The sequence below is a fragment of the Chroicocephalus ridibundus genome, chromosome 8 (genome assembly GCF_963924245.1).
Source record: "Chroicocephalus ridibundus chromosome 8, bChrRid1.1, whole genome shotgun sequence".
In the NCBI taxonomy this organism is placed as follows: domain Eukaryota; kingdom Metazoa; phylum Chordata; class Aves; order Charadriiformes; family Laridae; genus Chroicocephalus; species Chroicocephalus ridibundus.
Genome location: NC_086291.1, coordinates 7,954,907 through 7,979,250, shown reverse-complemented (window position 1 = coordinate 7,979,250; position 24,344 = coordinate 7,954,907). Strand labels below are relative to the sequence as shown.

At 52.0% G+C, this 24,344-nt stretch overlaps 1 protein-coding gene across 1 annotated transcript; it reads right to left on the bottom strand.

The window, feature by feature from the left end:
- Positions 1 to 12,076: 12,076 nt before the first annotated feature.
- Positions 12,077 to 14,808, bottom strand: DMRTA2 (DMRT like family A2). The gene is made up of 2 exons (XM_063344090.1): positions 13,795 to 14,808; positions 12,077 to 13,551 (listed from the first exon to the last, which is right to left on the bottom strand). Exons 1-2 carry the CDS (start codon positions 14,285 to 14,287, stop codon positions 12,671 to 12,673), a joined length of 1,374 nt encoding a protein of 457 aa, XP_063200160.1. The 5' UTR covers positions 14,288 to 14,808; the 3' UTR covers positions 12,077 to 12,670.
- Between the last annotated feature and the right edge of the window lie 9,536 nt (positions 14,809 to 24,344).

Genomic DNA, 24,344 nt, shown 5'->3' with positions numbered 1-24,344 from the left:
AATCAAATACTCATGAGGAGAGGGAGTGGGTTCTTTGGGCTGCAAGGGCTAATTTAATCCAGGTGGAAATTTCTCTCTGGGGCAAGAGGCCCTGAGGGAGCAGAGGCACAGGGCCTCCTTGCCGCCATCTTGTTTCACTCAGGACATGGGGAGAGGCCAAATGAAGCCGCTACCTCAGCCATGACGCTGCAGTCAGTCCTCCAAGAGGGCGTGCGGGCATAGCTCAGCCTTGGGACCGGGGGATGAGTTGCTGGATGAGGAAGGAGGCACAGGGACATTGCTGGGAGACCTATGGCTGCCCCTCATCCAAACGGGACACCGGTCAGGTGCAACCGAGCAGGTTGTTACTGTGAGCAGACAGTCAAGGCAGGGAGAAGAAATGGGCACCGTTCACCAGGAAAAAAATCCCTTAAAGACAAGTGGAGACAAACCTTTATCCACGTGTTTGAACAGTCCTGCCATGGGGGCCGCTGGCTGTGCCTGGCCCCATGGCCGCCCCTCAGCAGCTGCCTGCCAAGGCCGCGGCTACAGCCCTGCTCACGGGCTGGCTTTGCCGCCCCTTCTCCTGGGGAGTACCACAGGACTTTTAAAGGCTGGCAGAGGTTCCAGGCTTACCCTTCATCTCGTCCAAAAAATAAGGCACCTCCCAGGAGCCATACTGGGTGCCCATCAGTATTTCATGTAAAGGGGGGAAAAAAAAAAAAACAAAACTATAATAATAAGAAAGTGTCTAGACCAAAGCGCATCAGAAGTGTAGAAGAACATAGTTTTCTGTAATATATGAGCATGTAGTAGCGCTTTCCTTTTTCAGAAGGCACTTGTTGTTCCCTGCCTATAAGTAAGCTTTTTGATGAGCAATTTCATTACATGACAACATGGCCATAGAATAACCACGATGCCGAGAAGCCAAGCTGGCAGGCCAAAAGGAATCAAATAGTGAATATCTTTAGAGATAAAGTAAAAGTCTATAAGAATAAACTAACAGTCATATGGGCTATTAAAAAAAAAAAATCAAATGCTATGTGTTTTTTTGCCATCCTCTAATTAGTCTGTACTTCACAAGCCATTCAATGCAGTTAAGATATTTTGTGTTGAAATTTTCCCTTTAGTTACATCAGTCTCAATCCAGGGAAAGAGAATTTCAACGTTTCCCCTCCCTCCTCCTTGATTTTTAGGAATATAGCATAAAACTCTACAAAATAGCCACCAACCTATAAACACCAGTGGCCTCCTAAGAGTAGCATGTCAAAATGCTGCCAAACATTTCACAGGGCCATCAAGTCTTCTGCAAGTTCAAATGTTACATTAGGTGCCAGGGAGAAATTTGTAATATTTAAAAGACTAGGGCTGGGCCTAAATTTAGGCCCCTGTTCCCATTTGAAAATAAAAAAAAAGGTAAAATTATTGTTAATTTAACTATACAGGATGTGACTGAAATTGTTGGACAGTGTATTTTCATCTTACAGTTGGCATTCATATATTTGCCCTTTTTTGTCCATGCTTCATCATGAGGGGGTTGTTTGTTTGTTTTTTTGTTTTACCTTCAGTCAGGTTTCTCACACTTTCACCTTCTCATAAAATATTGAGCCATCACAGAGACTTTCCCCCTTGCTGTCACACACAGGATTGTTTGGATGAGACAGGAATTGCTTTACATTCTCTTGCCACAGACCAAACTCCACCATCAATTTTTAAGTTGCATTCCAAAAGAAAAATTCTGGTTAAACATCAGTGATAGGCAATAGCCCCATATCCTACTTTCTTGATTATCTTTTGCAATAGTTCTGTAGTGTTGCCAGCACCAGAGTGATGTTTTAACAGTGAATCTCATGTTCCCACTTTCTTTGAGTACTCATTTCCTTCAGACTACAAAACCAAGATAGGTAGGTTTGCTGGGCTGCCAACAGGATTTTCCCCCTTCCAACAACATGAATGTCTTCATTGTTCATTAAATGCTGTTCCGCAAATAGGGGCCAATGGTATTTCTGTGGCACTAATGTTAGAAGCCTGTAGGATTCTGCAGATTATGTAAAAAAAAAATTGTATTTTTGTACTCCACCACTCCATCCTGTTAAGTCTATTGATTTAATAAAACAAGCCACCTACAATTTTTTTATTTATTTTTTTTTCCCAATCACAGCAAAGTATGCCAGTAGGAATAGCCATTTTCACTGCAAGTTCTCTAGGCAGAGAACTCATAATTCATTGTCTGCCTAAGGAGCTCTCTAAGGAGAAGATTTTTACTTCTTCATCTTGTTTGCTCTGTTGGTTGATTGGCATGTACCTCTGTATATAACTATATCTATGGCACAATGTTATAATAGCAAGGAAAACAAAATTATTACCTCTGCCTGACATTTCATCAGCAGTACTTGGGAAATACTGTCCCTGAAAAAACACAGAACAGGGGGTTACAATTAACACTAAGAAGTGTTAATTAGACCGAGCTGGAATGACTTATTATAAAGCAGAGGGTATTTTACTTTTCCATGTCTCACAACAGTATAGCTTCCTGAGTGAAGTCAGGGGCTCTGCTCGTGTAAGCTGGAAGTGAGGAAATATATAACCCCTTGTTGCTATACTTTATCACTGAACAAGTACTTATTAACAGGCATATTCTTTGGCACATGTTAGTATATATTCAGGACATAGGGTCTCTTTTGCCATTGTTAGAGCTCTGCTCTAAACTCTGAGGAATTTGACACATTTTAATGAATGAAGACAGAGTCCAGGAGAGCTTTCCTGCAACAGAGATTGCACGCTTAATTAGGATCCTTATTAAAAATAAATACTCAGGTAGTACAAAAGTCTGCAATTCAACCCTTATATGTATCATACTGAAACTAGAGACAGTCAGTATTAGTAGTTACTATTTTAAAATATTATTAGTTGTTTTGAGTAGCTCAAGGTCACATAGTGTTGGTAAATCAGCAGCAGAATTTAGTACATAAACGAAATCTTCCGAGACCCATGTGCAGTTTTCACTACAAAACCTCACAGCTTCCTTCATTTACAAGGTCCCAGTGCTCCTCTGCAACAGCAATATCTCATTCTTATTCCACGAGAATAATTCAGTGAAAGTTAAACAAACCAACCTGCAAAGATAAAGGATAATTGTACCTTTCAAAACACTTGATGTAAGAAGTTAATATGCTTTACTTTAAGTGTACAGCACTCAGCTGAGGCATCGGTTATACCTATTTCAAGAATCATTTCATTTTCAGATTAATCTCGGAACAGATCAGGAGCTCACACCCACTGAGCACCAGCAGCATGTTGCTACCACAGGAAGCACTTGGGTGCTGTGCATCCTGCTACAAGACAATATTCTGTGCTCGGGTCTATGAAGAAACAAAAGGCAGCTCTTGCCCGAGTGACTCCAGAGTTTACGAGTGTAACATCCGAGAGCCCCACTTATACCAAAAATTAAACTCAGAGGAAAAGAGACTAAGTCTTTGTCATTTCTGGCAACATAAAATTCAGTTAACACCAACCAGGGTGATATACCCTAATAAAATATTTTCATTGCTATTGTTGCTCATAAAGCCTTCAAAAGCTTTAAGAAAAATATCTACATCCTAATCTTTCCAAAAATGAGGATCAATACGCAGAAATCAAAGAACAAAACAGTCAAAAAAGTCATCCGTATGTATAATTTTAAATTAAAAACACAACAGTAGTCCAGGGCATTAAAATTGCAAATATTTCAAATTTAATATATGACCTGAAGATCGGTTTAAAAAAAAAAATGCCCTCTTAAGAATACAAATTTCATTTCTGTTATAACAAAGTTAATCCTTGGATGGGGGGGAGCATGAGTTTCAATTAAGGTTGAAAAAAAAGATTCATGATACCATAAACATCTGCAAAACAATACAGACAGTCAACAAAGATGGCTCTGCGCAAAACATTTACTGAAAATCACCAACAGGATCCTTTTTGCTGTTGCATTTTGGATGCCAGATGGCTGGAGGGAGTTCCAGCAGGCAGTTTCTTAATGAGAGCGCCTCTGCCCAATATCATCGACATCCATCAGATGTAGCATCTACCCTGCTGAGGCATCCAAGAAAGCCAGACATTTTACCAACGACTGCACCAGGTCCGCCTTAGCTTTTTACAGTTTATGAAACATCATTTGCTGCTGTTCAGTTCAGCCCATCTAATCAGGACTAACTTTCCTCAGACATTTCAGTGATGAGGAGTACGTTAACACAGGAGATAAGGCTCCTAGGATAGATAGCCTTAGCTCCCCAGTTGGCGCTGCTTTTAAGATCACACCTATCTCTCATTGCCTCCATTGCCACAGACCTCTAGCTTAATAGAGCCATTTCCCACTCGAAAGCCAAATACACCATTTTGCCAGCCCCGCTCTACATTTAGGAACAATCCTGCTAGCCAAGCACTTTGACATCCTCGTCTCACACAGGTTTCAAGCTCTTTCCAGATCAAAGATGTACGTATTGTTGCTTGCCAAGATAAAGCAAGTTCTTCTTTCAGTGAGCAAGGTGCTAGATGCTGAAAAATAGCTGAGCCCTCTCCCAGGAGGGAAATTAGGAAGCGAAAGTGAAAGATGCACAGGATGCCAGTGGGCCAGTTAACATACACTTTAGTCTGGCATCAGAATCCATAGGCACTTTCATGTAACACTTGGGAAACGATTCAATAATGGTGAAATATATCATAATGCCTTTGCCAGCTTCTCCAAGTATCTGCCATGGGCATGGGGTACATCCCGAATAGTTTGATACCATTACACTCCAAGTAAGTTAGTAAGTTGGGTTAACTCATTCGTCTGGTGTACTTTGGGCAGCATGTAAGCCATGCAATGGATAAATTTCTGCCCAAATCCAGCAAGTCTTATACTACTATTTATACTTATATTCTAAAATATTTTCCAGTAGATCTGAGAAAAGAAATCTAACTATTGTTTTAGGATCCTTTTCATCCCTTGAACAGAAGAAGGCTATAACATAATTCTCGTAGAGAAGAGACCCTGAAAACGCCTCTCTAATCCCTACTGGTCAAGGCAAAGCTTTCCTGAAGAAGGGTATGGATTTTCATGAGCTACTGGAGCATGTTCTCATTCTTGGCCCCTCTGCATTAGGATTACTTTCTCTGTGTCAAAGTAAAGCTTCATAATGTGGATAAAAAGAACGATTAGAGAAATTAAACATCATTCATCCCCCTAAGCAGGAAAAAGCCAGGCATCTCAACTTCATTCTAGCACGCTGGACTGAGCACTGCAATTTTAGCCCATCTTCTGTGTGCCTGATCAGTTGCCATTTACTCCTATTGAACAGGTCCTTAATTAGATTCTCCTAACCAGTATAAGATATCTGACTCTCCCCTTACAAAGCAAAGGCGCTTTAAATTATAATCTCCGCTATTTGCCCCATTCATTTGGCTGCAAATATCTATGGCTAACCTTTCAAGCCGGAGATTTAGAAAACTGAGGAAATCCATAGGTTTTACCCAAGGTAAACCACGGGCTTCCCCAAGCCATGAGAGGAAATCAATATTCCATATCCCGCTTACAAGAAAGTGAGGTAGCATTTTGATACCTTTGTTCCCTATAAAGCTGTTTCATCAGTAAGTCCCTGCTGCACAAATCTGAGCTCATTCTGACTGTCTTCTCATGCTGCCATTGCTGTTCTTGGTTAGAAGCTCACAGTCTCTGGATCCAGCTCCCTTTAGCAGGGGTTATACCCTCCTGCCTCCCCTGACTCCAGGTCCTGCTGACCTCTAAGCCCTTTTCTGGATCTGCTGAATGGTTTATAGGGGCCCTGCCTTGCTGGCCCTGCTTCTGTCTTGTTGAATCTCTCTGAGCCTCTCCTGTATTCTGGTCCAGGGCTAGTACCCCATTTCACTTCCAAACATCTGATTTTTAGCAACGACCTCAGCATTTTAAGGCCAGCCAGTCTTGTTAAATCTCTCTGTAAACATAAACCCCAAGCAGATCTTTTTAAAAGCCTTTGTAATTCATGCTTTCCATCTGCCTGTCAGACCACACGAAAAGATCCACTCTGTGTTTCTGGTTTCCTTTCCATTTCCCTCTTCCCCCCAGGAGCCTGCCCTGCTGTCACAGACCTTCTCAAATTCGCACAGATCCTGCCCATCTATTATATTTCCCCGGTTAAATGGTCAACTACTTTCTGAAGATATGCATGGCAGATTTGTAACCTGCTTTCGACAGATTTCTACATCTTTTTCTGAAATTTATCTATGCTTTTACCCAGTCATTTTTCATCCACTCAGCTATTAGGGGAAAAAAAAATTAACTATGCAGAAACAACCTTTAGCGTAACTCTTACAAGCTTTACAGCTCATTAATAAGATCTAAAACAAGAAAGGAGGGAATATAGGACAGAAAAAAACTCCCCAAATCCATACTAGCTACAAGCATATGCACATTGAGAACACACCGAAGGATCCATCCTTACCCCTCACAGACCTACATTACAGAGTTCATTTAGGCAGAGCTTCTGTGTGAAGCCAGGAATCAGAATGTATCCCACATATCAACATCTCTTACAGAAAATTAATCCATAAATCAATATATGACAAGATTTTGCTCCTCCAGATCATCGGAACAGGGTTGTCAGGAGGCAATGTTTTTCCCCTTGTAGTTTAGAGCTTGCAAGGAGTTAAGATAAAATCTCTGATAAGACTTTAGCTCCCACATACAGGTAAATCCAATACTGCACAAAACAACATTCCAAACAGAATTATCCCCCAGGCGGGTGTCTCATCATGCCCTTGTCCACATCTGCCAAATTCACACCTGGGGTAGAGACGAACATGAGTTTACTCTAGCATTTGGATAGAGCTGGCCTCAGACTTTGTTATGGTTAGAAATGGTTAGCAAACGGCCTGTTGCAGTTAAGACTATTAGTAATATCTTCTTGTCTTTAAGCATTTTCATCTCTCTTGATGTACTTTCTTCCACATGAACAATCAATGAGTCACTGTAAAAACACCCATCACCATTTTGCACTGATGGCCACTCGCTCAGCCCTTGGCCTGTATTATGAGCACGCATGTAATTGAATCTCCTGACCTCCGTACAGCACCCAGTATTACTATATCTGAAATTAAGAGCTTTTTCTAGCTTCCTTGAAAGTGTAAGCCCTGCCACATAGCACCACCTTACTCAGCCTGCGCAGCGTATAATCAAGTCTTAAAGGCTTCCCTCATGAAAAGCACATTATAATAGACTTTTAATACAGTCCAAGGAGCTGCCTTACACTTTTCATCAATATGGCTGTCCTTCAAACTCAACGCCCAGCAAGCCACGCAATATTTTCATTGCACTCTTGTAATACAGGCCCTAAGACCTTATTTTAGTGATTCCTAAGTATATCCACAGCTCTTAACTACTGCATCCGAGTTCTCCACTAGCTCTCTGGAGCCTAAGACCCCATTAGCCCCTTGTACTGTTCTTCTGTGATGAAATTCACCCCTTCCCTCCTCTCCCCACTTCTTTCACCTTCAGCATTATCCAACACCAGACTTCCTTGCAAACATTCCTTCTCCAGCTGCATCACCCTGCACCCCTGTTAGCCGGGGTGAGCCGGCTCGTTCCCCCGTCCTTTAACCTCTTCCCACCCCGGGCCACGTCCCTCGCAATTACCACCACCTCCCCCGCACCGGCACCACACCCTCCTTTCCCGCCGTCCTCAATAATTCCCACCAAATCCAGCGACCACGGACGTTTTAACGGTGGATTCCAGGCCACGGCGGGTTCTCCAGCTCCCGGGGCTCCGCTGGCCGCGCTCCGGCTGCTCCCGGGGATCGGCGGCGGCAGGTCGCAGTGGGCACCCCCGGCAGCGCCTTGGCGACTTGGGTCAGGAGCATCTCTTCCACCGATTGTTAGAGTCCTTAATAACATAGAAATGAGGGGTGCTGGCTGAAAAGGAACAGTTTTTAGATTAAAACGTCTGTTAAAATTGATTTTCTCTTTTTTTTGCCTTTTTTTTTTCCCCGAATAAGCTTGTTTGGAGATGAAATACAAAAGAGCATTGTGCAATTTCAGGGGCTTTTTTTTGTGGTTTTTATTTCAGTTTTTCGAACTTATGCCCAACTGCGGGTTTTCTTTTTCTTTTTTTTTCTTTTTTCCTTTTCCCCTAATAAAAAAGTAGAGGAAAAATAAGATGGAAACCGCAGAGGAACAGTAACAGCGCAAAAGTAATTTTTGCAACAGAGTTTTAGCATTTCTGTTGAAACCCGGGAGGTGGAAATCGGAATTAATTTTCCCGCGCCTTAATTGATGCTAACAGCAGCAAGAAAACAGCAAAGCAGCCCGTTCCGCTCCCCGCGTAACTATTTTATACTCCGCCCGGTTGCCGCTGTCGAGCTCTAAACGCGCCGCTGTTGCCCCGGGCGGGCGGGAGCCCCCGGGGGAGGCGGAGCGGCGGCCGCCGTGCGCGGTACCGGCACCGCCGGGGCTCCCGGGCAGCGGCCGCCGCGCTTCGCCGGCTCGTCCCGAGGAGCTGCTCCTCCTCGGGTTTTTTTTTTTCCACCTGCTTAATCACATTTAAATATATTAAATACTTTCCTATTGTTGTTCCGGCATAGAAGTAATCGCTTGCAGTTGCCATGGGGATGTTATGACAACACAGGGGGGATGCCCGCATGGTCAGAGGAGGCAGAGGTGTCCCCTCGCCCGGGGGACGTGGGAAGTTTGTGTGCCCGACACAAGCGCCCTGGGAACGCCTGGCCCGGCGCCGCGCTCCCCCCGATGGAATCGTCTCGGGAGAGGGGGATACCTGGGCTCCCACCCGCCGCTGGGGACAGCTGAGAAGAGATGTCCGGGAGCGGGGGCGAGGGGAGGGCGGCGGGACGGGTGACAGCCGCTCTCACCCCCCAGCGATGCCACCGCGGGCCCGGCTGCACCGGCAGCAGTTGTGTTTGCCCACCGCCGGGACGGCGGCAGCGGCACGAAGGCCGGCCGCCACGGTGAGGGGCACCCGGGACCGTCCCGCCGCCCTCCGGCCCGTCCCTTCCCTCCTCGCAGAGGCAGCGCCGGGCTGCGGGGCGGTTTCCAGACCGGGAAACGGGGCATCAAGTCCGGGGACAACCGCCGCGGCGTTACCCGGAGCCCCGCCGGGTCTGCGGGAGAGCCGGGGCGGGGGTCGGGACTCGCCCCTCGGTCTCCGGCGGGTCGCACGCCGGGGTCTGCTGTGGAGCAAAAGGCAGGGCCGGAGCCGGGGGGGAAACGACCTCGCCCCGAACCGCCTTTATCCCCAGGGCCTCGGCAGCAAATGGGGTGTGCGGGGGGCGCAGCCAGAGGGGTGGGGGAGAGGCGGCTCTGGAAAAGAGTGGGAGGGTAGCGGAGCCTCCCCCGCCGGGCTTAAAAATAAAACCACCAGCCTGTAAAAGGGGACACCCCCACACACTTCTCCCTCCCCTTCCCGGCCTCGCTCAGCCCGGTGGGCTGCGGCCGGCCCCGGCCCTGGAAGCCAGCCCAGAGCCGCTGCCCCCAGCGCCGGCCCGCCTTGCAGCGAGCGGGACGCGGAGAGGTTCATTTTAGGTGAAGGAATGTCATTTCGCTACTAAATGGTTAGTCTAATTTGATCTTTATTATGCTCTGGATTAGGGCTGATTCATATTAAACACTAGTGCAGTTAATATCAGTGCGGAACGTGTCCCACTGTATGTACAGCAGCCGCCGCTGCAGCCCCGCCGCTTCCTGCGACCCGTGGATTAAGATTTAATTAACAGGGAAGTTTGCTAGCGCTCGCCCGCAGCCTCTCTGCTTTACAAATAATTTATACTCGGTTCCGCGGATTTTTATTCAAGTGACAGCATTTTATTTTACTCTAAAAGGGACCTGAATATTTTATGTTCTGCCAGAGGCTTCTGTATACGAACGTCTCTGAGGCAGCTTCAAACCCGAAGGATTTTATTATTTTTTTTTTTTAATCTACGGGAATTACCTCTATAGGGACAATGTATCGGATTTTCTTACCCCCTCCTCCTCCTACCCCCAATTTAACAGCCTAAACTATCCATATGAAAGTTAATCGTCGTGATCCCCATTGTCGGTTGTATAAATCCAAGCTCAAGCCAACCTCCAAGACACGGCAACAATTCTGATAAATTGTCCTGCTCGGCTAACTACACAGGAATGGCTTTTATAATTAAAAGGGGAGCTGAGTTAAACCAACAGCTCTTAAGCCCTTCTCAACAGGGCTAGAATGGGACAAATGTGGCGACCCGATTTCTTTAAGTAGCAGCTTTTTGTAGCCCATTCATAATCCTAGATATGGAAACTCATCCTGCAGAAAGTCAGCTGCCAACCAAAAAAAAAAAAAGGGAAAGAAAAAAGGGGAAAAAAAAGTTTATTCAGATGCTCAAAGTCCATCTTTTTTTTTTTTTCCAGTCTAACATAACCCTGGCACTTTATAACCAAACAGACAACTCCTTTTCCAATTAAAGTGGAATTAGGAAACTCAATCAAATTAGCTCACTATTAAAGCCCTTCTTTATTAAACCGTTTTATTGTAGTAATATTAAGTTTCACCCGGTCTTGGAACACGAGACTTTAAAAAGTTTCCCTTGTGATATTGATTTGGCTGCTCCCAGGATGGATCAGGGTCAAAAGTATTTACCGAGGTGTAATCTGTAATATTTACTTACTTTTTTTTTTTTTTTAAGAAAAAATCTTAAAATTGTATCCAGCTTGATCAATTGCGTGAGGGAAGGACGAATTGCATTTTACTTGCTACCGTCCTTGAATTTTTTTACCCCGGGCCTTCCTTCAATAGGTACGGCAGGACGGGTCTCCTCCCAGACCCACCAGTATATTAACTGGTTGGTAGGAGCTGCGCTGTCAGCTCCGAGCCAATGTTTACACAGTTATATTTGAAGTGAGAAAGTAAACAGTCCAGCTGTGCCACGGAGCGGTTCGGTGGGATTAGGTTTCCATACCAACCAACTTTAGGAGCTTTTACAGTCTTAATTCAACCATACCCTGAACTTGTTCTTTGTGAGTAATAGTTTTCCTGGGCCAAACGCTCCCAGGACTGATAAGAAAGCGGCGCTCCGGCCTTCGGAGGGATCTCCTCTCTGGATGCACGGGGAGCACGTCTGCTGCCCCTCCGACTCACCCCAATAAATAAATAGAGAGGAACGCCTTTCTTACTCTTTGGTCGGACGTTATTGCCAAAAAAAAAAAAAAAAAAAAAAAGTAAAATAAAAAAGAAAGAAGAGAAAGAAGCAGGGAAAAATACCACAGGAAAAAAAAAAAAAGAAACAACAACAACAAAACTAACAAACGCCCCTAAAACCAAAACCCAACCCACGCGTGTAGCCTTTACTCTTGAAATGAGGGGGGAGATTTGGACGGACACACAGCTCCAGAAGTAAACCAGCGAAATCTTTCCTGCGCATACCCCCCGCACCGCGTTTGTGGTGTCTTAACTCGTTCACGCCTGCCGCAAACACATTCTTGCGTTCTCAGAAAACGTCATTATTATCTATCCCTTTGCTTATCTTGATATAGAAACAATTAAAACGCACATTCAGATTCCAGGCACGAGGGAAAGGTGCCTCTCCGTTGCTACACAACCCGCCGACAGTAAGGCGGGTGTTTGCTTTAACCGTGCTTTTCTTCTCTGTGACAATGTCAGATTTCCTAAATATGACAGAAATCGGCAAGATATCGACAGAAAAAAACCCTGCTTAAATTTACACCTCTGGTTTGTTTCGGTTTTGTTTTTGGTTTTTTTTTTTTTCCCCTGGCATAAATAATAAAAAGACCAGAACCAGAAATAAACATATTTGACAATTTCGGTTGATAATGAGATTGTGCTGGTTTGTACTCTTCTTTTTTATTTATAAATTTTCCGAAGAATATCTGTTTTGACCATGATAAAAATGTAGTAAACATGTTTGTACTAATTGCATAAACTCCTTTAAATATTGACTGTACTTGTCAAATGAATTTCCCAAAACACACTTCCACCATCTCATAAAATATCACTTGCCATTTATAAGACCGATTTTTTTTTAATAGAAAATAACATTTATTTCTATGAAATGGAAACACAGAATTACCTGTTAGAAACAGCAAGAAGTTTGCTACATTGGAACAAGAAAGCAATTTTCTTGCAGATCACAAATGAAGGAGGCTCATTAAACCGTCATACACCGTTGGCGCCGGGATCCTACGGACAGTTACAAATATATCTACTTTCCAATGTTATATACAGATCGTAACATTTCTGGGGGCGGGAAGGAAAAGGCTTTCAATTTGACAATGTTTAATCTATATGCCTGGTAAGTATTACAATGAGCTGTCTAACCTTTAGCTTAACGTTAATACCAAGTTCACCTACGAGTTACATTAATAACTTAGATTTCCATTTTATAACATTATACACTTGCTAGTATACATATATATATGTATGTGTGTGGGGAAAAAAGAGTGTGTGTGTGTGTACACACCCCACGACGCACCAAAGGATATCCATGTATGTATCCATGCTTATGGCCATAAGCAACAAAGAGTGACAATGAAAGTGCACCTTTATCACCGTTTTAATTACACCTACGTCTGTCCGCGCCGGGCTCTGCATGGGGGAAGAGGGGAGAGAAAGCCACCCGTGTCCGTCCACCCGTGCCTACCTAGCTACCTCTACTCAGACGAGCTTTAGGAAGCCGCCCCTCGCTATTGCTTCTCGGGGGTGTTGTTGACCATGGGCCCGTAGAGCCCGCCGGAGTAGACCTGCTCCTTGTGCACGGCGGAGCGGTCCCGCATGAGGTCGCTGAAGGCGTAGTCCACGGGTGGCCGGAACCCCAGGGTGGGCATCAGCCCGGCCGTGGAGTAGGGGGTCATGAAGGCCAGTCCCCGGCTGTGCGCCGAGTAGGCGAGGCGCAGGGGGTTGAGTCCCAGGTGGGTGCCCAGCGGGTAGGCGCCGGCCTCGGCCCCGAAGTGCGTGGCGTTGGGCTGCAGGGGGGAGAAGGCGGAGCGGCTGCCCAGCGTACCGATGGCCGGGGCCATGGCGCCGGCGATCAAGGGCCGGTGGTGGGCGGCGGCGGCGGCGGCGGGGGTGGGTGGAAGGCCTTGCAAGGCGCCGTCCCGGGCCCAGCCCTCCTCGGGGCCCTTCTCCGGGCCGCGGTTGTTGAGGATCTGCTCGATGGCCTGTACCACGTCCCCGCCGCAGCCCTGCAGCACCAGCTCCAGCACGCTGCGCTTGTGCGCCGGGAAGACGCGCGTCAGGATGTCGATGGGAGTCCGCTGCCGGCCGCCGGCCGAGGGCGACGGGTCCTGCTCGTCCTTGTCCGCCTCCGAGCCCGAGTCCGAGCCCAGCGGGCTGATGGAGCCCGGGCTCTCCTCCCCCTCCTTCGGCCCCTTGGAGACGGGCGAGCTCAGGAAGGACTCGCCGTCCCCGTTCTCCGAGCCCGAGCCGTGGCGAGCTTCTGGGGAGGAGGTGCCGGGCACGGACTCGCCGTCCGGGGAGAGGGGCTTCCCGCCCGCCTGCTGCGGGGTGACGGCGCGGCTCGGCAGCAGCGTCTTGGGGAACAGCTCGAACTTCTGCATCTTGGACTCTGCGGGGCGAGGCGGGGAGGGAGAAGGAGAAGGAGGAGAGAGACCGTCAGTGCGGCTGCCCCAGGCGGGACCCGCGGAGCCGCGGGATGCTCCGCCGGGGGGATGCTCCGCCCGAGGGATGCTCCGCCGGGGGGGATGCTGCCCCCCACCCCCGCCGCCTCTCCCGCCTCCTTCCCCCCTCCTCATCCTCCCCCGCCGCCGGTCCCGGAGCCCCCCCCCAAGGGCGCACAGCGCGGCCTTACCTGAGGCGCCGGCGCCTCCCTCGCCGCCGCCCCCGGCGCAGACGGAGCCGAAGACCTCGTACGCGGGCCGCGGCGGGATGATGCCGTTGGCGGCGGCCAGGGCCAGCCCCTCGGCCGTGCCGTAGAGCAGCTGGAGCTCCCGGGCTTCGTTCTCCTCCTGCGCCTGCTGGCGGCGCAGCGCGACCTGGGCGGCCATGACGCGCTGGCGCTCGGCGATGAGGGTGCACTTGGCGCACATGCAGTCCTTCCAGCGGCAGTACCGCTTGTGGCCCTTCAGCGCCGACACCACCCCGTGGTTGCGGCAACGGGCGCACTTGGGCGTCCGCGGGTACTTCTCGGCCGCCCGCAGCAGCAGCGGCGGGGCCCGCAGCAAGCTCCCGGCCACGCTCACCGGCAGCGTGGCCGCCGCCGCCGCCGCGGCCGCCGCCACGGAGCTGGGGGGGACCGGCGGGGGCGCGGCGGGCACGCTGGGCAGTTCCGACCGCAGCTCCATCCTGGCAAGCCCGCCCCGAAGGAGCGATCCCCCCTCCCTGGCCTCCCCCAAAGCAACCCGGGGCGGGGGAGCCCCCGCGGCGCGCCCGGACGTGGAGGAGCTCCCGGCGCGATCAGGGGTGGGGGGCACACGGAGCCCCGGGTGCGGGCATGCAAACCCCAGCGCCTACCCCCGCGCCGCGCTAGCCAACCCCGTCCCCCTGGCACCGGCACACGGCTCCGGAGCGGGGTTGAAGTAAGGAGGGGGCCGTCGGGAGCCCTTCCGCGCCCCCCTCCCCTCCGCTCCCAAAGAGCGAATCTAAAACAAGAAAATCCAAGAAAACTTAGATCTCTCTCGCGTCCTTGCTCTCCGTGCGCATCTGGCAGCGCAGCACCAAGTCCATCGCGCCGGGCTCAAAGCCGAGCTCTCCCGTCCGCGCCTGCGGGATGCCCCGCTGGAAACCGAGCGGCTCCCTACGCTCAGCTGCCCCGGCCCCCTCTCACTACCGCCACGGGCTGACAGCGTCCCTTCAAAGAGCAGTCCGCCACCTTCTACGACGGGATCCCTCGCCACAAGCCGCGGAGGCTAAAATCCAGGAGAGAATAATAAATAATAATAATAAAAATATATATATAAAAATCACCCGGTCTCCCGAGCAGCAGCACCGCAGCCGGGCGGAGGGGCCGGCAGCCCGCGGCCGGGCTGGGCTGGGCTGGGCTCACCCGCCGCGGCGAGCCCCGAGCCGCGTCGGGGCCGGCAGAGCCGACGGCGGGGCCGGAGCAGGCAGGGCCGGAGCAGGCAGGGCCCCCCGGGAGACGCTGCCGCCGCCCCGCGCCGCCTGGCGCGTGCGGCCCGCGCGGCCGGAGCTGCAGGCAGAGCGCGCGCTGCCCGCCGCGCCGCCCGCCCGCCACTCGCGCTATTGTTGCGCCCCGCGTTGCCATTAGGCAACATTGGACAACAATGTGGCGCCTGCTATTGGCCAGGGGCGGCAGGCGCCGCGCTGATTGGCCGCCCGGCGGCGGCCCCGGCGCGCCGCGCCCGCGGAGAGCCCGCGGGGAGAGCGGGGCCGGCGGCCTCCGCGCCTGTGCGAGGGAGCCAGGGCCCGACCGGGCCCCCCGAACGCCACAGTCTGGCTTTGCTTTCCTGCTTTATTTTTTTTTTCTTTAAATCCAGTGGGAACGGTACTTGCCTCGCCAACTGTTTGATTTTTTTATTATTATTACTATTATTATTATTATTTTTTCTCCTGGGTGTCACTTGTCAAGAGGGTGGGGGAAAATGTACTGTGGAAGGTGACAATTCAATCGCTGGTGTCCCCCCTCCCCTTGGAGATCTTGTTTTATAATAGTACGTAACGATGCCTCTCTCCTTCCCTTTTCCTTCCTTCCCTTTTCCTTCCTTCCCTTTTCCTTCCTTCTCCCTTTTTCCTTCCTTCCCCCCTTTTGCTTCCTTCCCCCCTTTTCCTTCCTTCCCCCTTTTTTCCTTCCTTCCTCCCTTTTTCCTTCCTTCCCCCTTTTTCCTTCCTTCCCCCTTTTTTCCTTCCTTCCTTCCCTTTTCCTTCCTTCCTCTCTTCTTCCCTTTCTTCCTCCCCTCGCTCCCCTCTTCTCTTTCTCTCCCCCCCTTGTCTTCCACCCCCCCGCCTCTCACTCCACAGCTGCAGGTGAATTTTCCACGCGCGGCTGCCGCAGGAGAAGCCCGAGGTGAGTATGATTTTTTCCGTGTTTTCCTTGCCCCGCAGCCCGGGAGAGCCCTGCCCGCCCTTCGCCCCCCCGGAAAGCCAAGTTCACTCTTTCTCCTGCCGGCTGGTTGCGTGACTACACGTTCAACAGGCGCCTTCCCCGCGCCTCGGGACAATAAACCCGAGGGGCTGATTTTTGGGGAGGAGGCTGCCGGGCTGGTAACAGTATATTAACCCCGAAGCTTTTGTTTTAGCATTAACCACCCGGGTTTGACGTCACCTGCGCTGGTAACGGGGAGGGGGTAGCACTTCGGTGGGAAATAACGCCGTCTCCTTTCCCCCGGGCTCTCCCCCTGTTTCCCACCAGGGATCTCCATCCTCCTCGGCGCTTTTTAAAAAGCCCTTTCTTACGTGTGTCCGTAACTCCGTCCCCGTCGCGGGAACCGTCTGCCGGTGGCCGGTCGCAGCACCGCCACCTGCGCGGTCACACGCTGAGACCCCGTTCCCCGGGTGGGCTGCGGGGGGCTGCCCTCGGGCGAGCCGCCCGCCCCCGAGCAGGCACCCGGGCCGGCGGCAGGGAAAGTCCCGGCTTTGCTCTAAACCCGCCGGACCCGCCCGGGGAAGCGCGCAAGGGCCGCGCAGGGCCGCGGGGCAGCCCCGCCGCAGGACAAGCGGCGCCCGCCGATGCTCCGCTGCCCCTTCCCTTTTGTCACACTCCTCCTGTGGCTGCGAGAAGCACAATTGCAGAACCCTCAGACTTTTAGATATATTTATTACACTTACATCCTTCTTCCTCTCTTCTCCATCTTTTTTTTTTAACGAAATGAACGCTTTCGCGCCCGACTTTCTGTGTGTGCAGCTGCCACCCACTCCTCGTGATTTAGGTGTTATAACACCTTTATTTAATATATCCGCAAAGTCAAAATATCCCATTTAATTTTATTCACAATCACTAATTTTACTCTCCGGGGAGAAATACTCAGATCACCTGATTTAATTGGGAATTCGTAGAACTCGATCAGAACTAAATAAGAAACATTTTAAAGTATTGCTTTATGTTGTCTTACCACGGAAAAAATGTTCTCCCTTCTTCCTGGCAGTTTTGTTTGGGTTTGCGGTGGGTGGTTTTTTTTCTGCAAATACCTTCCCCTTTCTCCCCGGAGGCAGCCTGCCATCGCCAACAACGCAGGACACGGGTTACGCTGATTTCCCCACTTCCCTTTTCTCTCAGCTTTGATTTAAATTAAAGGGCTGGGTTATCCTTTCCGTTTACGGCCGTTTTAAACGACCTATTTTGGAAACAGCTGTGGCAAAAAAAAAAATCAAAACAAAACAAAACAAAACAAAACAAAAAAACAAAAAACCAAAACCCAACGGTGGGTCATTAACCAGCCAGTGAAATGCGGTGGTTTCTGTTCTGAGCCTCGTGCCTTTAGTAACTTTGCAAACGGCGGCGTAGAAGTTTGAACACATAATGCGCAGCATCTCTATCCCCAGGCGTTGCATATAGTTTCCATAGGCTCAGGCAGCACGTCCCCCAGTGCCTGTACAGGCAGAGTTAGGACACAATGTCCTGGAGCTGTGCACACAAACACCCAGTGCCCGTTTCTGATGTTTGTCCCAAGTCAGCACTACAGACACCCCCGCACCCGAAACACTTAACCAGGTATCGCTTTTTAAATACTGCGCTCAGTATCAACCCAACATCGAAATAGCCGGGTTTTATTCCACAAATGTTGATTGCAAAAACATGTAAGGCAGCCCCAGGCTTCAGCAAGTACTGAGGATATTTGGCAAAAGCTGCCGCGTTGCATCACGAGCGTTTAACGGTTTCCCACCCTCTGCTTCTCTCCCACCGTCCTGCCCCGGGCAGGCGGCAGCCCCGACGCAGGCGATGGGCGTCCGGAGTCGGCGGGGGCCGAAGGCGAAGCCGCCGCTCCCGGGAAAGCGGGACCCGAGGCCTCGGCCTCCTCTCCGGTCTCGGCACACTCCTCCGGGAGAAGTGAGGCTCCGCTCTTTCCTCTCTCCAGCTCTGGTCGCTGAAGGAGGCACTTTCAAACGGGATCCCACTGTTTTTTTGTTGATGCGTTTTCTTCCAAAGTGCCTTAAGAAAAGGAGAGCCCCGGAGTCTCACTTTTCACTGATTTCATATTTTAATAATAATTATTTCTCCCTTCTCCTTATTTTCCTTTGGAAGCTTTCACTGTGGACCTAGACAAACAGTGCGCACATTTCACAGACTTTATTCAAGCAAACCACAACTTGGCCGTGAGTTAGCCCGGATCAGCAAAGCCGCGGCCAGGGCTTGCCATGGGGCAAAGGCTTTCTCCAGCTTTGTCCCGGCCTGCCAGAGCCCTCTGTGTGTGAGAGTATGCACGGGAGGCGCGGGGGGGGCTGCTGTTGCTGCCCCCTCTTCTTCCCCCCGTCTTTCCTACAGCAATTAATTTCTGTTTGACGAGGCATAATAAAATCTTCATGTACATCCCTGCTCTTGTGTCTTTCTTGGAGAAAGGGGGGATGTTTGTTTTAGGAAGCCACAGAGTAGCCTTGCTCCCGCTGCACGGGCGGGTGCGCTGGGGAACCGGTGCGGGACACCGGGACACCGCGAGGAAAGAGAAATTCACTCCTCCAGCCCCGGCGAAATGCAACTTTAAAGCCCCCGAGGCTCCTCTCGCTCCCAGCTTGCCTCTGGGAGCTCCTTCCACCACCGGCAAAGCCGAGGCGTGGACACAGCTCCTTCCTTCTTCCCCCGCAGGGGCTCGCTGGGCCCCGAAGGAGTAGCCCAGGTTTGGCACAGGGCGCCCGGGCCAGTTGCGGGACCCGGGGCGAGCAGGTCCCCCGCCTGCGAGAGCCCTGCCCGGGCCGGGCGCAGGCGGCTGCCGGCCCCGCGGAGCCCCCCCGAACTGGGCTGGGGGTGGGGGGTGGGTCAGGGCCAGACATGAGGGGGCACAGCGTCGCCCCCTGTTTGGGCAACGTGCGCCCTCCGGACGCGTGAAAAGCGGCGTTACTTCGTTACGGGAACGAAAAGAAACGCCGCGTTCCGTTGCGTGGTGCCCCGCTCGCTGCTCAATTATCCCCGTTACGTGTTTGACTCCGGCAGCCTCCAGAAACGCACGAAGTTGGTGCCCACGACTCAGTGCTCATCACGTCTGGGGCAGCTCGATAAAACACGAGACGGTTTTTTGGTAGGGTTTGGAGTTTTTTTTTCTTTTTTCTTTTTGTTTTTTTTTTTTTCTTTTTTTTTTTTTCTTTTTTTAAGAAGAGCCCCTCTTCCCGGTGTTTATGTTTCTCCTCGCTCCCGTTGATTCACCTAAAGGCTTCCCTAACGTATCGCTGCTCCCGTGCAAAAGTTTGAGAGGGCTGCAGGCAGCGGTGCCGCTGCATCTTCCCCCAATTACAGTAGTAAAATCTTAATTAAAAAGAGCCCGTCTATTGGCTGCCATGTAGGGGAAGGCAGACACGCACGCCCGGCGGCAGCGGAGCGCCCGGAAGCATCCCAGAGAAATATAGTTCTTGATTAGTGTATTTTCATCTCGTTCTTAGCGGAAGACAGTTTGTAAGTACCTGCTAATGTTAGTGCTCTTTAAGGTTTCAATTGTTCTAGGGGGTTTGCCATTGACTTTTTCATTATTTACCTACTGAATCAAAGTAAGCAAATGCCATCTGTTTCCCTGCTGCTATCATCTTCACTTTTAATTATCCGCCCAGCAGCCTAATAGAGATGATATTAAACTAAATCTTTTTGACATTAAAAGTAATTATCCCCAAACCAATATTACAAGAATGAAAATTACCCTCCCCCCCCCCTTCCCCCTCCCGCCAAGAAAAAAAGGCACATTCCTCCCAGTCCAGGCAACCTCCTCAGTTCCCGGAGCCGGGAAAGGTAGACGGAGCTCCCGTTAGCCCGGACTTCTCAACTATTTGAAACATTATTAACTCGATTTCCCGGCTCCCAGTGGGGGAGGAAAAAGAGACAAGGGAGAGCGATCTGTGGAAGGAAATAAGGGAAAATCGGGGCTCCGCATATTCCCGCGTGGGCTCCTCTCCGCCCCGCAGCCCGGCGGCTGCGCGGCGGGGACCGTCCCGGCTCCGCACCCGCGGCGGGGGCCGGGGCTGCCCGACCCCCCCGGGGCCCCCGCCGGGCCCGGCACAGGGCCCGGCACCGGGCTTTTGGAAAATAGCGTCGCATAAATACACACACACACACACACACACACACACACACACACACACACACACACGCAGTGCTCCCAGCGCTTCGCACCATCCGACGGCGCTGGTCGTCTGTAACGCGCTGGCGTTGAGGGGACGGTCATTACAGAGACATTAGCGGGCTCGTAATTAAGGGGAGGACGGCGGGTCCTCTAACAGATGGTCGCTTGCTGAATTACCTCTACAGAGTCATTTCGCTTAGACTCAAACTTCTCCGCCATTTCTCCTCCGACTCGCTTCAATATGAGCCGGAGCCGCGTCCCCCATTTCCTTTAATATGTGCTAAACTGAGCTAATTTTAATTGCATGTTTCAACTTTGCTAATTAAATAGAGTGGTCTAATTAAAAGTGACTAGGGAACAGTTTTAATTCAACCCTCCACTTTTTTAACAATCCATTATGCAACAAATCCAGGGTAAGCCCTCCCTTTAAAAAAGCTACAGATGATTGAGTTTTTACACCTTTTTACACGCTCACAATGGGGAGACTTGACCCAACATATGTAGCGGCGGGGCCGGGCCCCCCCGGCTCCCCGGTGGGGTATTGGAAAGGGGCTGTCTCGCTGCTGCTGCCCTGCCTGAGCGCTGCTGGACCCGGTTGCCTCCCGGGGCCTCCCCGCTGGAAGTGCTGAGACTATTAGCCCAGCAGAGGTTAGAGTAGCACATCCCCAAGACAGCAGCCCAGGATTTGGGAAAATCGGGCTCTTTACACGCTTCATCTCTTCACCAAGTGCTCATTAGGTTGTTAACCTCTGGTTCACATGAAAGGGGCATGTGATGAATCCCCTCCCGAACAAATGGGCGCATCCCCCTTCAGGCACTGAACAAAGCCCTTAAAATAACTGCACAAGAAAGCCTTTAGTTGTTACTCTAAAATTTCTTTTCTCTGAGAGCTTGTGCCCATCCACACACACGCACACAGACACACAGAAAGGGGCGGGGGGGGGGGGAGGAAAAAATAAAAAAACCCGCACATACATACACACACACAAAAATCCCCCTTTACCCCCACCCCCTGCGCTGGAGCTAAAAATTAAAAATCCGGGTTCCGTCTCCCGGGCTTTTGGCGCTGGCTGATGTTCCCCCCGGTTTGTCTGGGGCTTCCCAAGGGAGGGGAAAGAAAATCTTAATCGCTTTAGTGGAGCGGGAAGGGGGGGGGGGCAGCCTCTCCCTGCGGAGGGGGAAAGCCGGGGCGGGGGGGCGGCAGTTCTGCTCTCCCCGGCCATCCCCAGGAGCTATGGGAATGCGGGAACCAGGCTCTGCTCTCCCCGGCCATCCCCACGGGGATGGCCGGGGAGAGCAGAGCCTGATTCCCGCATTCCCACAGCTCTTGTATGGATTTTAGGCTCTTTAAGACCTTTCCTTTTCTCTCTCTCTCCCTCCTTCTCCCGCTCCCTTTTTATTTCCCAGCCCCTCGGGCATGGATTAAAGTGACAGACAATTTTCCCTTCGCACCTTATTGATGGTTAAATGCACTTTGAGGGCGGCGGAGGGGGGTGGGGGTGGGGGGGTGGGGGGGGCTGTCCCGGGAGCGCTGCAAACCGGTGGAAACCCTCCCCCTACCCCCCCCCCCCCCCTCCGATTCCACCCCATCACCTTGCGGGTGGCTGCGGGAAAACACGCGTGTGCCGCAGCCGTGGGCTTGCGGGGTGGAAACACGCACTCACACTCACACATACACACACGCAGGTAAAGAGGAGGCAGCAGTTCGGAGCCGGAATGACTCAGGAAAGCTCCGCTCTGCTAATTTACTATAGGGCGCTCCGAGAGGTTCATTAAAAAGGCTCTTGTCAGCTCCCTAACGATCCGGGAGCTTTTTAATTATATTTTATATTCCTCTACCCGTCTCCTAACTTCAAACACATGGTAAAAAGGATTTGCTGTTTTGTTTCAGGTAAAACCTAATAATTAAAATTCAGACCCCGTCCCATGCATCTGCTTCGCCTTTGCCAAATGAATTGAAGGGAGAGAGAAAAGCGATTTCATTGAGATCACAGATGGGGTGCAGGTTTTTGGAAGAAATTTGAGAAACACCATTGTCCAGAATCAAAACTCTATGTCTTGCCCCACAAAGGGGGCTGCTTTAAGCCCCTCAACTTCTATGGGGCTTGTTTTTTAAACTTTAAGTGTTCCGCACAATAAGCTGCCACCAAAATGTCACAACCACTCTGATTCCAAGTGTGTCTCGCTGCAAAGGGTGCAGAAAAATGAAGGGAGCAAAGGGAAGGAGTGTAATTAAAAACCCTCGAGCTCCCTCCTGCCCGCTGGGGCGCGGCGGCCCGGGCGGGGCGGGGGCGGCCGGGGAAGCGTCCCCCCACCCGTGACAGCGGGGACGGGGACCCCGAGGTGCGGGGGGCAGCTCCCCGACCGCATCTGCCTTGCCCCAGACCGGCCCTTCCATATTTCGGAGGCCAAATTGTTTCATTAGCCGAAAGCAGAAGATTAAGCCTTTTATTTTTATTCATGATCATGACAGCCCCGCTCGGATTTGAGGGAGGATTCCCCCCCCCCCCCCCATGTTTGTTGCCCTAGGAGCTCAGGAGCTTAACAATCCTGCCGGAATGCGATAGATAAATACAACATATATCGTTAAAGAGACATATTGAGAGTGTTTGCGGACGGCCGGGAGGAGAGAACCGCTTTAATGGCATCATCAAAAACCACACGCACTTAGGAGGGGAAAAAAAATATATAAATTCTTGTATTCTTTTTACAGCTAACATAACGCTATTGACTCTTAAGTTAATGAAGGACCATCCGCGATCACGGCACGGTCCAGCCCCGTCCCCCGCGCTGGTTGCCGTCAACCCCGCGGCACCGGGCAGCGCTGGGGCGATGCCAGGGCTTTCGGCTCCCTCTGTTTCGCGTTGTTTTTTTCCGGAAATGCCCAATTTTTCCCTGCGCGCCCCCTCGCCCAGGGCCGGGCCGGGCCGGGCCGCCCCCTCCGCCCACGCCCGCGGGGAAGGGCACACGCCGCCGCCGAACCCACGGCAGCGCGCGGCCTCGCCCCCCCCCCCCCCCCCCCCCCGCCTCGGCTGAGGTTTCTTCCCGCTTTTAACAAATTTTATTATTGTTGTTTTTGGCGGGGGCGAACGGGCACTTCCCGCCGCGTCCCGGATCGGCGAACGGGAAGGGAGGGGAGAGACCCCGGGCAGCGGCTGCGCCCCGGGCCCGGCCGGTCGCTGCTCCGCCGGGGCGAGCGGAGTTTGCGATGCCGCCGCCGGCGCTCCGGAGCCCGCTGCGGGCTTTTTCCGTCGACGGCTTCGCCTCAGGCCGGGCGAGGCCGCGGGGCGGCGGCTCCCTGAGGGCGCGGCACCCGCTCGCCTGGTTTCGCCCCGGCACCGAGGTGCGAAGGCGCGGTCTGTTACGGCGCGTCCGGCTGCCGGCCTCTGCCGGGAGGGTGCCGGGGGTGCCCCGCTCCCCACGGGGCAGATCCCTCGGGAGGAGCGGGCGGTGAGGAGGGGTCCCGGCTGCGGGACACCCGGGAGGGCCGTTTCCGCGGCCTCCATTTCCTCGGCGCCCCGGCGCTTTCCCCTCAGAGACCCCGGAGCGGGCCCGTCCCTGAGGGAGCAGACTCCGGCTGAGGGGCCGGACGGGTGGGCAGGAAAAGCGAGGCGGTCCCTGTCGCGGCGAAGAGGTCGCCGCCGGTTCCCTTTCCTGCCTCGGCGCCCCTCAGCCATGGGCGGGTCCTTGCCGCCGGCGTCCAGCCCGGAGCCGCTCCTGGTAGCCAGTGGCGGCGGGAAGGCTCCGATGGCGGCTCTTAACCGCCATCGTCCACGCCAGCCGAGGGACAAACTGGCGGCCCTGGTGGCTAACAGAGAAGCGGGCTCTTCTCCCACTCATTTCAGGGCATCTCTTGTGTGCCGAAAAGGGCCCAGGAAGCTGAGAACACCTCAACGAGGCTCAGGTGGCCGTTGGCTCCCTCAGGAGTGGCCCATTGGCCGCTGCTCCTCGGCTGCGGCCTGTGCCCAGCACTTGGAGGTAACTCCTGGTAGAGCCTCCAGGAAACCGGGTGTCAGCCCACAGAAACAGGGAGGTGTGAGTCCCGACACGGGTGTGAAGCGCACACTTGGTTGTGAGGCTTCGGAAGAAGCGATAGTGAGGGTGCTGTGGCAAGTGACAGGGATTGCTGGCCACCGGCATGGTTCTGCTAACGGCAACCGGAGCTCGAGAGAGGGGATGGCAATGG